The sequence below is a fragment of the Xenopus laevis genome, chromosome 3L (genome assembly GCF_017654675.1).
Source record: "Xenopus laevis strain J_2021 chromosome 3L, Xenopus_laevis_v10.1, whole genome shotgun sequence".
Lineage (NCBI taxonomy): Eukaryota > Metazoa > Chordata > Amphibia > Anura > Pipidae > Xenopus > Xenopus laevis.
The window spans coordinates 16,446,462-16,459,552 of NC_054375.1; the positions used below are offsets into that span (position 1 = coordinate 16,446,462).

Below are 13,091 nucleotides of genomic sequence, written 5' to 3' on the forward strand. Positions count from 1 at the left end.
TTCCTAGGGTCCATCACAGATCCTGACATCCAAGGCCCTTACAACAATTAGATGGAGACAGTACCAAATACTCTACATTTTTAGGCTTATGGTGAAAATAAGTTAGGGCTGATGCACTTTTCCCAGACTCATTCCCAGCATCAAAGCAGGGCTCTATGATGGATTAGGTGGGACCCTATATTTGCAAAGCAGAATATTTGCCCACATAACTGGGTACCGGTGAACCACTTTCAATAACTGAAGCAATGTGAACCAATACCCCACGTGCCATTGTCCCTATTGTACCTCTTAATATCCTTTATTAATGCCCCACAGGGAAAACCTAGCATCCATAAGAGTAAATATATATATATATATATATATAATATATAAGGCTCTGTCTACTAACAGCACCCCTTGTGTACCTTTTCCTCCAGGCGCATAAGCCGTGAACCAACCGTGTAGTATCCCTTATCCACTCCTTTCTCTGTAGGGAAGAAAAGACAATATTGATGGTAATGTGCCGGCTCTGTTCCCATCTCTGTGATGCTTGACTGCCTCTGCTGCTGGGCCAGCAATCCAGCCCCCTACAATGCTGCTTAGTCTGCCCCCTGCCCCTCTCCCACCACCTTGCTGATTATGTCAATCCTCTCCAGCCATTGCACCTTAGGTAAGTGCCCCTCTTCCCTACCCCTAGGCCCTGACATATATGAGACACACCCTCACATTCTGTGACTATTACCTGGCAGAAAGAGTCCTGGTTTGCCCAATGAATGATCCAGCCTGGAAGGAAAGTGCAGAGAAGACTTAGTGGTGCATATCAAGGTGCAATATAGCCTCATGCCTAGTTGACCCAACTGGCCTTTTGGTAAATGTCAAGGGAGTGGAGGGGGGGCCTAGTTGACCCAACTGGCCTTTTGGTAAATGTCAAGGGAGTGGAGGGGGGGCATCATATAGCCATTACCTTCTCTGAAGCTCTTTAATCCGTACCATCATGTTCAAGTGTCCCTGGGAATACTGCTCAATCACGTCCCTGACGTCGTACGGTTTCCGAGCTTGCTGGGAGTTTGGGGAAAACCAGTGAACACCATATACAGCATATATAGAATATTTGCCTTTGTGCTTGGGAGGTGTTTAAAGGGCCCCTATAACTTAGCTGCCATTGTTTAATGACTGGCTGACCATTGCCCTCTTGTCAGCTACAATACCTCTCATATAGTGTTACAGCCTCTTTACAAGAGGCATTTTTGGAGACAGGAAGGGATTTTCCCCCTCTGAGGCAAATTGGGGAGGCTTCAAATGGGGTTTTTGCCTTCCTCAGGATCAACTAGCAGTTAGGCAGTTTAAAATAGTGTTTAAAGGTTTAACTTGATGGATGTGTGTCTATTTTTCAACCTAACTTATTATGTTACTATGTAAGAAGGCACTGGGGGTTGTCGTGGTGAAGAGGGAGTATAGTTTGGATTCATTGGTGCCATAAACTGTAAGTTATTATTATTATTATTATTCTGTGAGGATGGATGGAAGATAACTGCCAATAAGAGTACTTATTCTAATAAATTCACATACCTGAAATTTTCGGCGGGCTACAAAGTACTGCATCCTGCGGGTGACCTTCACTGCTATCCTGTGAGCATCTGTCAGCCTACAACAGAAAGAATGTTAGCTTGTGTGCCCAGGGTGTGACACGGCAACACACAACAACAAGTTGGTATATGAAGAGAGATTAGGGCACCACTCGCATCCCCCATGTATAACCATTGTTCCACCACTCTGCAGTCTTCCCCAACTCATGTGTAGTAGTAGATACCCCACCCCAACACATAAATATGAAAGAAACACCAAAAACAATGGAAGGGTTTGGCACCAAGACCATTCATTGTCTACCTTTCCTATTCTGATTAAAAGAGATCAAATCCATTCACTTCCTCCTTCCCCTCTCCTGAACCTCAACCCCCGGGGAGGCCTCTGCAAGGGTCCTAACATAAGTAAATGGTTTCATCCTCCTTTATAAACTTTTCCCTGGCATAGGAATGCCTTGGCCATTGCAGAGGCATAATATATAAATATCTGTAATTTCTTGCCATTTCTTCAGGTTAGAGTCTAGCCTTAAAGGAGCAGTCCACCTTAAAAATAACTGTTAGTATGTTATAGAAAAATCAATTCAAAGAAACCTTTCAATTGGTCTTCGTTATTTATTTCTTATAGGTTTTTAGTTATTTGCCCTCTTCTGAAGAAGAAGTGGTTCACCTTTATGTTAGAATGGCTAATTCTAAGACAAGTTTTTGAATTATTTGCCTTCTTCAGACTTTTTCCAGTTTTCAACTGGGGATTACTGACCCCATCTAAAAACAATTGCTTTGCAAGGCTACAAATGTATTGTTATTGCTACATTTTATTACTTATGTTTCTTTTTAGGCCGCTCCTATTCATATTCCAGTCTCTTATTCAAATCATTGCATAGTTGCTAGGGGACTTTGGACACTACCAACCAGATTGTTGAAATTACAAATTCACACCCATGCACGCATACAGCAAGCACACTTACACACCAGCCATACACAGAGATATGACACACTCACCTGCTCATGGTGCTGTCAAGGGGAGACAAATGGATGCTGTTATGAACATCATGATGAACACACGGACAGAGGGACAGACAGAGAGAATGCAGGTGGCTAGATGTGGAACAACTAAAAGTGCTTTATGAGAGAGACAGAGACTGTCAAACACAAGTGTAAGAGTGTGCATGGCCAATTACATTTGGTTTAGAGATGCACTGAATTCAGTCTTTTGGAAAGGACTCAATATCTGAATTTGGTACATCTTTAATTTATTTCATTTCACTTTGATTTGCAGTTATTTCCCATATGTTTTGCTGTCTATATCTTCTTTGAAAATGTTATTGATGCAGCATTGCCCAAGTGTCCATTGTTCTTAGTCTAGCCCTCCTTTAGCGTTACAATACTCTTATATGAAGTCAACAATGGGTGCAGCCTATTGATATGAGAATCTAATTTTCCTTGGCCAGTTAAAGTGGCTTAATATAGGAAACTCAATGAGTATGGGTAGCAGGAATAACCCCTAAGTTTGCTTACAGCCCATTCAGAGGGAGGCAATTTGAGAGTCGCTTACTGTGATAGATCTGTAACAGATGGCAGTACACTCTCCTCACTCATTCCGTCCATATCATCTGTATAGCTGTTTGTCCGTGAGATGTCCGGTAGGGACTGCCCCGGTCGGCCTCTTCCTGCAGGGAAACAGAGAGGGTCATTCAACAAAATGAAAAACACTGAGAGGTCTACCCAACTGACAGATCCTATTACAGCCAATCATAAATCCCCAACTTACTCTCATTACAGAAAACTTTCCCATCCTGCTGAAATAACAATCAATCCTAAATTCCCATCCTGCTCCTATCAAGCCAATTCTGAATTTCCATCCTGCTCCCATCAAGCCAATCCTGAATTTCCATCCTGCTCCCATCATGCCAATCATGAATTTCCATCCTGCTCCCATCAAGCCAATCCTGAATTTCTTTGATGCTCCCATCACAGCCAATACTGATTTCCCATCCAATCACATCCATTCCCAAATTCTCATCCAACTTCCATCACAACTATTCCTTAATTCCCATTCCGCTTCCATTCAAGCCAGTTCTGAATTGCTATTTTGCTCCCACCACAACCAATTTTGAATTCCCACCACAACCAATCCTGAATTCCCAACCCAGGACAACCAATCCTGAATTCCCATCCCACTCACATCACAGCCAATCCTGAATTCCCATCCCAATCACAACCAGTCACATGTCATTCTCCAAACAGCCAGTCCCATCATACTGCTTCTATCACAGCCAATCCTGAATTTCCATCCTGCTCCCATTAAGCCAATCTTGAATTCACATCCTGCTCCCATCAAGCCAATCCTGAATTTCTGTCTTGCTCCCATCACAGCTAATCCTGAATTCCCATCCCAATCGCAACCAATCACGTGTATTTTAACAAACAGCCAGTCTTATCATAGTGCTCCTATTACAGCCAATCCTGAATTTCCATCTTGCTCCCAACACAGCCAATACGGATTTCCCATCCCAATCACACCTATTCCTACATTCTCATCCAACTCCCATCACACCTATTCCTGAATTCCCATCCTGCTCCCATCACAGGTAATCCTGAATTCCTATTTTGCTTCCATCACAACCAATCTTGAATTCCCACCACAGCCCATCCCATCACAGCGAATTCTGAATTCCCATCCCAATCACAACCAGTCACATGTCTTTCAACAAGCAGCCAGTTCTATCACATTGCTTCTATCACAGCTAGTCCTGAATTTCCATCCTGCTCCCATCAAGCCAATCCTGAATTTCTTTGATGCTCCCATCACACCTAATACTGATTTCCCATCCCAATCACATCCATTCCTCAATTTTTATCCAATTGCCATCACAACAATTCCTTAATTCCCGCTTCAATCACAGCCAATCCTGAATTGCTATTTTGCTCCTATCGCAATCAATTTTGAATTCCCACCACACCAAATGCGGAATTTCCAACCCAGGACAACCCATCCTGAATTCCCAATCACAACCAGTCACATGTCTTTCTCCAAACAGCCAGTCCTATCATACTGCTCCTTTCACAGCTAATCCTGAATTTCCATCCTGCTCCCATCAAGCCAATTCTGAATTTCCGTCTTGCTCCCATCACAGCCAATACTGATTTCCCATCCCAATCACACCTATTCCTAAATTGTCATCCAACTCCCATCACAACTATTCCTGAATTCCCATCCCACTTCCACCACAGCCAATCCTGAATTCCCAACCCAGGAAAACCAATCTTGAATTCCCATCCCACATCATCCCAATCACACCTATTCCTAAATTGTCATCCAACTCCCATCACAACTATTCCTGAATTCCCATCCTACTTCCACCACAGCCAATCCTGAATTCCCAACCCAGGACAACCAATCTTGAATTCCCATCCCATCACAGCCAATCCTGAATTCCCATCCCACTCCCATCACAGCCAATCCTGAATTCCCATCTCAATCACAACCAGTCACATGTATTTTAACAAACAGCCAGTCTTATCATACTGCTTCTTTCACAGCCAATCCTGAATTTCCATCCTACTCCCATCAAGCCAATCTTGAATTCCCATCCTGCTAACATCAAGCCAATCCTGAATTTCCATCTTGCTCCCATCACAGCCAATACAGATTTCACATCCCAATCACACCTATTCCTACATTCTCATCCAACTCCCATCACAACTATTCCCATTCCACTTCTATCACAGGCAATCCTAAATTCCTATTTTGCTCCCATCACAACCAATCTTGAATTCCCACCACAGCCAATCCTGAATTACCAACCCATGATACTGCTCATATCACAGTTAATCCTGAATTTCCATCCTGCTCCCATAAAGCCAATCCTGAATTTCCTTCTTGCTCCCATCACAGCCAATACTGATTACCCATCCCAATCACATCCATTCCTAAATTCTCAGCACACTCCCATCACAACTATTCCTGAATTCCCATCCTGCTTTCATCACAGCCAATCCTGAATTCCCATTTTGCTCCAATCACAACCAATCTTGAATTTCCATCACAGCCAATCCTGAATTCCCATTTTGCTCCAATCACAACCAATCTTGAATTCCCATCACAGACAATCCCGAATTCCTATCCCAGGACAACCAATCCTGAATTCCCACTCCCATCACAGCCAATCCTGAATTCCCATCCCAGGACAACCAATCCTGAATTCCCATCTCACTCCCATCACAGCCAATCCTGAATTCCTATCCCAGGTCAACCTATCCTGAATTCCCATCCCAATCACAACCAGTCTGTCTTTCTCCAAGCAGCCAGACCTATCGTACTGCTCCAATCACAGACAATCCTAGCGAACAACAGCAGGTAATATGTACAGAAAGACAAACAGTGGGTGCTCCTCCTAGTTCTTAGTTTTGTACATGATATAGACTGTTATTTGTACCATTGTAAAAAGGGGGATATTAAATCTGCTATAGACAATACAAGTCTGATACCTTGGGATGTTAGGCTGAATGACGTGCAGATAGAGAGAGAAGACCAAGATCGAGGCCGACCTATCGGAGAGAGACCTCAAAAAAAGGACAGGAACAAGGATGGGGTGAGGGTGAGTATTATCATGGGGGAGTAGTAATGAGGGGTGTAAATAGTATCAGGGGAGAGTAATAAAGAGCAGAAGAATAAAAGGAAATGTTAGAACGGATAGTAAAACCAACAGCCTGTAACACTGTACCCCCCCCTCCCTATTTCAGGCATGGAACAATTGTGTTGGCCAATATCATGCTCTGTAGTATTCTGTTACTTTAGGTGTCATTTACTTACAGTGTGCAGAATGCAAGAAACAGTCACAATTGGACTTTCACGTAAATAAATGACATCTAAGCTCATGAACAGAGTATTTATAAGGGATAGTTGGAATCTAGGTATCGTCACCCCCCCGCTCTATCTTCTAACCTAGCTGCAGAGGATGCAGGCCCTATGGCAGGTGGTATTGACTGGGCACCCACCCATGTTGCACCCTCACTACTTAATCTTTACCCAGCACAAGGTGCAGCCATTCTTTCAGGTAGTGCTATGAGCAAACTTGTGCCCCTTTCACTTTTTCCTATGGGATAGTGGAATTACCCAACCCAAACTCTTGGTGCCCTGTACTATATTTGAAATAATAGTATGACAGCTCCTTTTGTTCCAAACCAATTTCTCCTGCTATTCTTTTTCATTCTGTTTAGGCCTTCGTTATATCTGTGTAAACAATGGAAACCCCATATCCTTTCTTTGATCACTGATAAGTCAGGGCCTCATTTATGAACAATAAACAAAATTGTGTCACCTATCGTCCTTACCCGTTGGATCCTGAAAGCCATCATCTGCTTTGTCCCCCTCGGTATGATGGTAGGTGATGTGGGGGACAGAGAGTGCATTCTCCTGGGGAGGGCTGCGTGGGGTGCGCAGGTTAGGGGAGAGGCACAGCGGGGCCAGGACAGGGCTCATAGGGTTGACACATGCCTCACGTATAGATTTGCCCTTCTTCTTACATCTTCTGTTCTGAGGGAAGAACAAGAAACTATTAACATCACTGGGAGCTACGGCCAAGATTTTTTTACACCTACAGTGGCAAGGATACAAATATAGGGGAAATTAGTAAAAAAGGACTAAGTGATCAAGTTTACAGGATTCTTGATGCCCATGTGTTTGCACTAATGCCACTAACACACTTGGGGTGCAATAATGTACTACAAACCAAAGGGGATGGTGTTTCCTTGGCAGCTCCCCCTCTGGACTGTCATGAGACTGACCAAATAGAGCGCCTAAACACTTTCGTAGATAGTCCTTCCAGCACTGATGTGGGTAAACAAAGGTGGAGGGAATTAGATAGGGTACCAGGGAGGCGTAGGAAGGGGCTAAGTGCTGGTGCCCAGAGTCTGGAATACATAGTAACATAGTAAGTAAGGTTGAAAAAAGACACATGTCCATTGAGTTCAACCTTTTTTTTTTTTTTTTTTATTAACTATCTATCTGCCAGTTGATCCAGAGGAAGGCAAAAAACCCATCTGAAGCCTCTCCAATTTGTCTTAGAGGGGGAAAAATTCCTTCCTGACTCCAAAATGGCATTCGGACTAGTCCCTGGATCAACTTGGACTATGAGCTATTTCCCATAACCCTGTATTCCCTTACTTGCTAAAAATCCATCCAACCCCTTCTTAAAGCTATCTAATGTATCAGCCTGTACAACTGATTCAGGGAGAGAATTCCACATCTTCACAGCTCTCGCTGTAAAAAACCTCTTCCTAATATTTAGGCGGAACCTCTTTTCTTCTAATCGGAATGGGTGACCTCGTGTCAGCTGGAAAGACCTACTGGTAAATAAAGCATTAGAGAGATTATTATATGATCCCCTTATATATTTATACATAGTCATCATATCACCCCTTAAGCGCCTCTTCTCCAGTGTGAACATCTCCAATTTGGCCAGTCTTTCCTCATAGCTAAGATTTTCAATACCTTTTACCAGCTTAGTTGTCCTTCTCTGTACCCTCTCTAATACAATAATGTCCTGTTTGAGTGATGGAGACCAAAACTGTACGGCATATTCTAGATGGGGCCTTACAAGTGCTCTATACAGTGGAAGAATGACCCCCTCCTCCCTTGACTCTATGCCCCTTTTAATACAGCTCAAGACCTTATTTGCCCTTGATGCTGCGGACTGGCATTTCTTGCTACAGCCAAGTTTATCATCTACAAGGACTCCAAGGTCCTTTTCCATAATGGATTTGCCTAGTGCAGTCCCATTAAGGGTATAAGTGGCTTGGATATTTTTACATCCCAGGTGCATGACTTTACATTTATCAACATTGAATCTCATTTGCCACTTAGCTGCCCAGATTGCCAGTTTGTCAAGATCATGTTGCAAGGATGTCACATCCTGGATGGAATTAATTGGGCTGGATAATTTTGTGTCATCTGCAAACACTGATACATTACTTACAACACCCTCCCCTAAGTCATTAATGAACAAGTTAAATAAAAGTGGACCCAATACTGAGCCCTGGGGGACCCCACTAAGAACCTTACTCCAAGTAGAGAATGTCCCATTAACAACCACCCTCTGTACCCGATCCTGTAGCCAGTTTCCTATCCACGTGCAAACGACTTCATTAAGCCCAACAGACCTTAGTTTAGAAAGCAGTCGTTTGTGGGGCACAGTATCAAACGCTTTGGCAAAATCCAAATAGATCACATCTACTGCCCCCCCACTATCCAGAATCTTACTTACCACATCATAAAATGCAATCAAATTCGTCTGACATGACCTATCCTTCATAAAGCCATGCTGATTGTTGCTCATAATGCCATTCATTAGGACAAAATTTTGAATGTGATCCCTTAACAAGCCTTCAAATAATTTGCCCACCACAGATGTCAAGCTTACTGGCCTATAATTGCCAGGCTGAGATCGTAATCCCTTTTTAAATATTGGAATAACATCAGCTTTTCTCCAATCCATAGGCACCATACCAGATGACAGTGAATCTGAGAAATCAGAAATAAGGGCTAGTCTAAAACTGAACTAAGCTCTCTTAGAACCCGGGGGTGTATGCCATCAGGCCCTGGAGCCTTGTTTACATTAATTTGTATTAAAGCTTTTTGAATCATATCCTGAGTCAGCCAATGACTAGATTGAGCTGAACCATTCGTGCAGTTATTAGGTGAGCCTGTGAACCCAGACTCCTCTATTGTATGCACTGAAGAAAAGAACTGATTTAACACATTTGCCTTATCTGTATCTGTTACAACCATACTGGTACCATTATTTAATGGAGCAACACTCTCAACCTGCATCTTTTTACTATTAATATATTTAAAAAACTTTTTAGGGTTAGTTTTCACCTCCACCGCAATTAACTCCATTTCTTTTCTTAGCCTTCCGGATTGCTGATTTACAACATTTATTACAGTGTTTATATTCATTAAATGCAGCTTCTGTCCCTACAGATTTGTAGTTTTTAAATGCCTCTCTCTTCTTTCCCATTAACTTCTTTACTTCTGTATTAAGCCACACAGGATGATTCTTAGAGCTTCTACGTTTAGTCCTTAAGGGAATAAATTGAGAACAGTAATGATTTAATATCATTTTAAAGGACAACCATTTCTGTTCTCTGTTTTTAGCTGAAAACCTAATGCCCCAATCAATGCTCTGTAGGGCAGCCCTCAAGGCACTAAAATTAGCTTTTGCAAAATTCATGGTTTTTGTTGCCCCAATATATTTTTGTCAATATCTGGGTAATTAAAATCCCCCATTATCATTACTTTACCTAAACTAGCAGCCTTTTCTATTTGCATTAGGAGCTTTGTCTCTTCCTCCTCACTTACATTAGGGGGTCTATAGCATACGCCTACAATTAATTTGCTGGATTCTTTACAATTGGTGAAGAACTCTACCCATACGACTTCTGCCCCCTCATTTTCTAACATAACCTCCTCCTTTATATGAGCTTTTAAATCCTGCCTAACATACAGACATACCCCTCCTCCCTTTCTATTGCCTCTGTCCCTCCAAAACAAAGTATAGCCACTGATATTTACTGCCCAGTCATGCGACTCATTCAGCCATGTTTCGGCCACACCAATCAAATCATATTTTCCTTCCATCACCAGCAGCTCCAGCTCTCCCATTTTACCAGTCAGACTTCTTGCATTTGTAAACATACATTAAATACTGGCACCATATTGAACATATGACATGTGGTCCTCCCTATACTTAACAGTATCCCCAGCCAAATCTCCTCCCCCATTTTCCCTTTCTTTGCCCACTATCTCATCTAACCTGTCTACCACTGAATCTTTTACTGAACCCTCCCCCCCCACACCTAGTTTAAAATCTCCTCCAACCCTCTAGCCATCTTCTCTCCCATTGAGGTGCAGCCCATCCCTAGCAAAGAGCCTGTAGCCGACTGAAAAATCAGCCCAGTTCTCCAAAAACCCAAAACCCTCCTCCCTACACCAATCTTTCAGCCACGCATTAATCTCCCTACGCTCCCGCTGTCTCCTTAGCGTTGGTCGTGGCTCAGGTAATATCTCTGAGAAAATTACCTTGGAAGTCCTTGCCCTCAGCTTTGAACCTAGTTTTTTAAAATCATTTTTGAGGACTTCACCACCTCCTCTAACTTTGTCATTGGTACCTATGTGTACCAAGACCGCTGGGTCTTCCCCAGCCAACTGTTCGGCATGTAGGGCCTTACGACAGATTACCCTATCCACCTTTCTAATAATTGAATCCCCTATAACTAGAACCTGCCTTTCCTTCCTTGCACTCCCCCCACCACCCGTATTAGAGCCACTGCCTCCCGGGGTGCTCCGAGAGTCAGCCTGCTCCATACACGCCAGTTCGGAGTTTTCCTCCCCAGCATCTTCAGCCAAAACGGCGAATTTGCTGTTTTGGACAAACTGTGGACCAGCCCCCCTACTCTTCTGTCCCTTACTTCCCCTCTTGACTGTCACAAACCTTCCTCCCTCATTAGCCTCCACTGCCCCTTCTCCTCCCCCCACTCCACTAGCCCCTGCCAGTGGTTGCTCTGCGAGCCTCCTTTCCTCCCCCTTGTTTGGGAATGGGAAACTGTAGTGCAGACTGTGCCGGTCAGATCAAGTGCAGACTATGCCAGGCAGATATGGAGCAGACGGGTCGGATCGGGTGCAGACAAGAAGCATAGATGGCAGCAGATAAAGCTGTCAAGAATCACCGGACCTGTTTCCGTGAGCTGGGACTGGCTGGGGCCATGGGAGTCTTATTGCTCTGCTCCGGAGGGGTCAGGTAGATTTTCCAGGTGGCAGTGGAGCTATAGGATTTCTCAGCAGCGTAACATCTCCAGAGAGTCTGCATGGGAGAGAGTCGGATGTTACTCGGCAGGCCAATCACAGATCATTGCTTTGTTATTCACTATGTACCCCAGCAATGCTGAAACCCTTTTATTTACTCACTACATACCCCAGCAATGCTGCCAACCTTTGTTTACTCACTACATACCCCAGCAATGCTGCCACCCTTTTGTTACTCACTACATACCCCAGCAATGCAGCCACCCTTTTGTTACTCACTACATACCCCAGAAATGCTGCCACCCTTTTGTTACTCTCTATTTACCCCAGCAATGCTGCCACCCTTTTGTTACTTTCTACATACCCCAGCAATGCTGCCACCCTTTTTTTACACTCTATTTACTCCAGCAATGCTGCCACCCTTTTGTTACTCTCTACATACCCCAGCAATGTTGCCACCCTTTTGTTACTCTCTATTTACTCCAGCAATACTGCCACCATTTTGTTACTCTCTACATAACCCAGCAATGTTGCCACACTTTTGTTACTCTCTACATACCCCAGCAATGTTGCCACCCTTTTGTTACTCTCTATTTACTCCAGCAATACTGCCACCATTTTGTTACTCTCTACATAACCCAGCAATGTTGCCACCCTTTTGTTACTCTCTACATACCCCAGCAATGCTGCCACCCTTTTGTTACTCTCTACATACCCCAGCAATGCTGCCACCCTTTTGTTACTCACTACATACCCCAGCAATGCTGCCACCCTTTAGTTACTCACTACATACCCCAGAAATGCTGCCACCCTTTTGTTACTCTCTATTTACCCCAGCAATGCTGCCACCCTTTTGTTACTCTCTACATACCCCAGCAATGCTGCCACCCTTTTGTTACCCTCTACATACCCCAGCAATGTTGCCATCCTTTTGTTACTCTCTACATACCCAAGCAATGCTGCCACCCTTTTGTTACTCATTTCATACCTCAGCAATGCTGCCACCCTTTTGTTACTCTCTATTTACCCCAGCAATGTTGCCACCCTTTTGTTACTCTCTATTTACTCCAGCAATGCTGCCACCCCTTTGTTACACACTACATACCCCAGCAATGCTGCCACCCTTTTGTTACTCTCGATTTACCCCAGCAATGCTGGCACCCTTTTGTTACTCATTTCATACCTCTCTATTTACCCCAGCAATGCTGCCACCCTTTTGTTACTCTCTATTTACCCCAGCAATGCTGCCACCCTTTTGTTACTCACTACATACCCCAGCAATGCTGCCACCCTTTTGTTACACACTACATACCCAAGAAATGCTGCCACCCTTTTGTTACTCTCTATTTACCCCAGCAATACTGCCACCCTTTTGTTACTCACTACATACCCCAGCAATGTTGCCATCCTTTTGTTACTCTCTAATTACCCCAGCAATGCTGCCACCCTTTTGTTACTCACTACATACCCCAGCAATGTTGCCATCCTTTTGTTACTCTCTACATACCCCAGCAATGTTGCCATCCTTTTGTTACTCTCTACATACCCCAGCAATGTTGCCACCCTTTTGTTACTCTCTACATACCCCAGCAATGCTGCCACCCTTTTGTTACTCATTTCATACCTCAGCAATGCTGGCACCCTTTTGTTACTCTCTATTTACCCCAGCAATGCTGGCACCCTTTTGTTACTCTCTATTTACCCCAGCAATGCTGGCACCCTCT

At 43.7% G+C, this 13,091-nt stretch overlaps 1 protein-coding gene across 10 annotated transcripts in view; it reads right to left on the bottom strand.

The window, feature by feature from the left end:
• LOC108710184 (potassium voltage-gated channel subfamily KQT member 1) overlaps nt 1–13,091 on the bottom strand; it is a 46,090-nt gene that overhangs the window by 2,857 nt on the left and 30,142 nt on the right. For 3 of the 10 annotated variants that reach the window (XM_041586003.1, XM_041586009.1, XM_041586008.1), the window contains 9 exons: nt 11,297–11,425; nt 6,897–7,098; nt 6,051–6,125; nt 3,115–3,229; nt 2,562–2,573; nt 1,549–1,624; nt 944–1,038; nt 722–762; nt 405–466 (listed from right to left, as the gene is read on the bottom strand). In XM_041586003.1, the coding sequence (XP_041441937.1) occupies nt 405–466; nt 722–762; nt 944–1,038; nt 1,549–1,624; nt 2,562–2,573; nt 3,115–3,229; nt 6,051–6,125; nt 6,897–7,098; nt 11,297–11,425 (807 nt within the window). The remainder of the gene's footprint in view (nt 1–404; nt 467–721; nt 763–943; nt 1,039–1,548; nt 1,625–2,561; nt 2,574–3,114; nt 3,230–6,050; nt 6,126–6,896; nt 7,099–11,296; nt 11,426–13,091) is intronic. The other 7 variants (XM_041586010.1, XM_041586011.1, XM_041586005.1 and 4 more) reach the window with 6 other exon arrangements.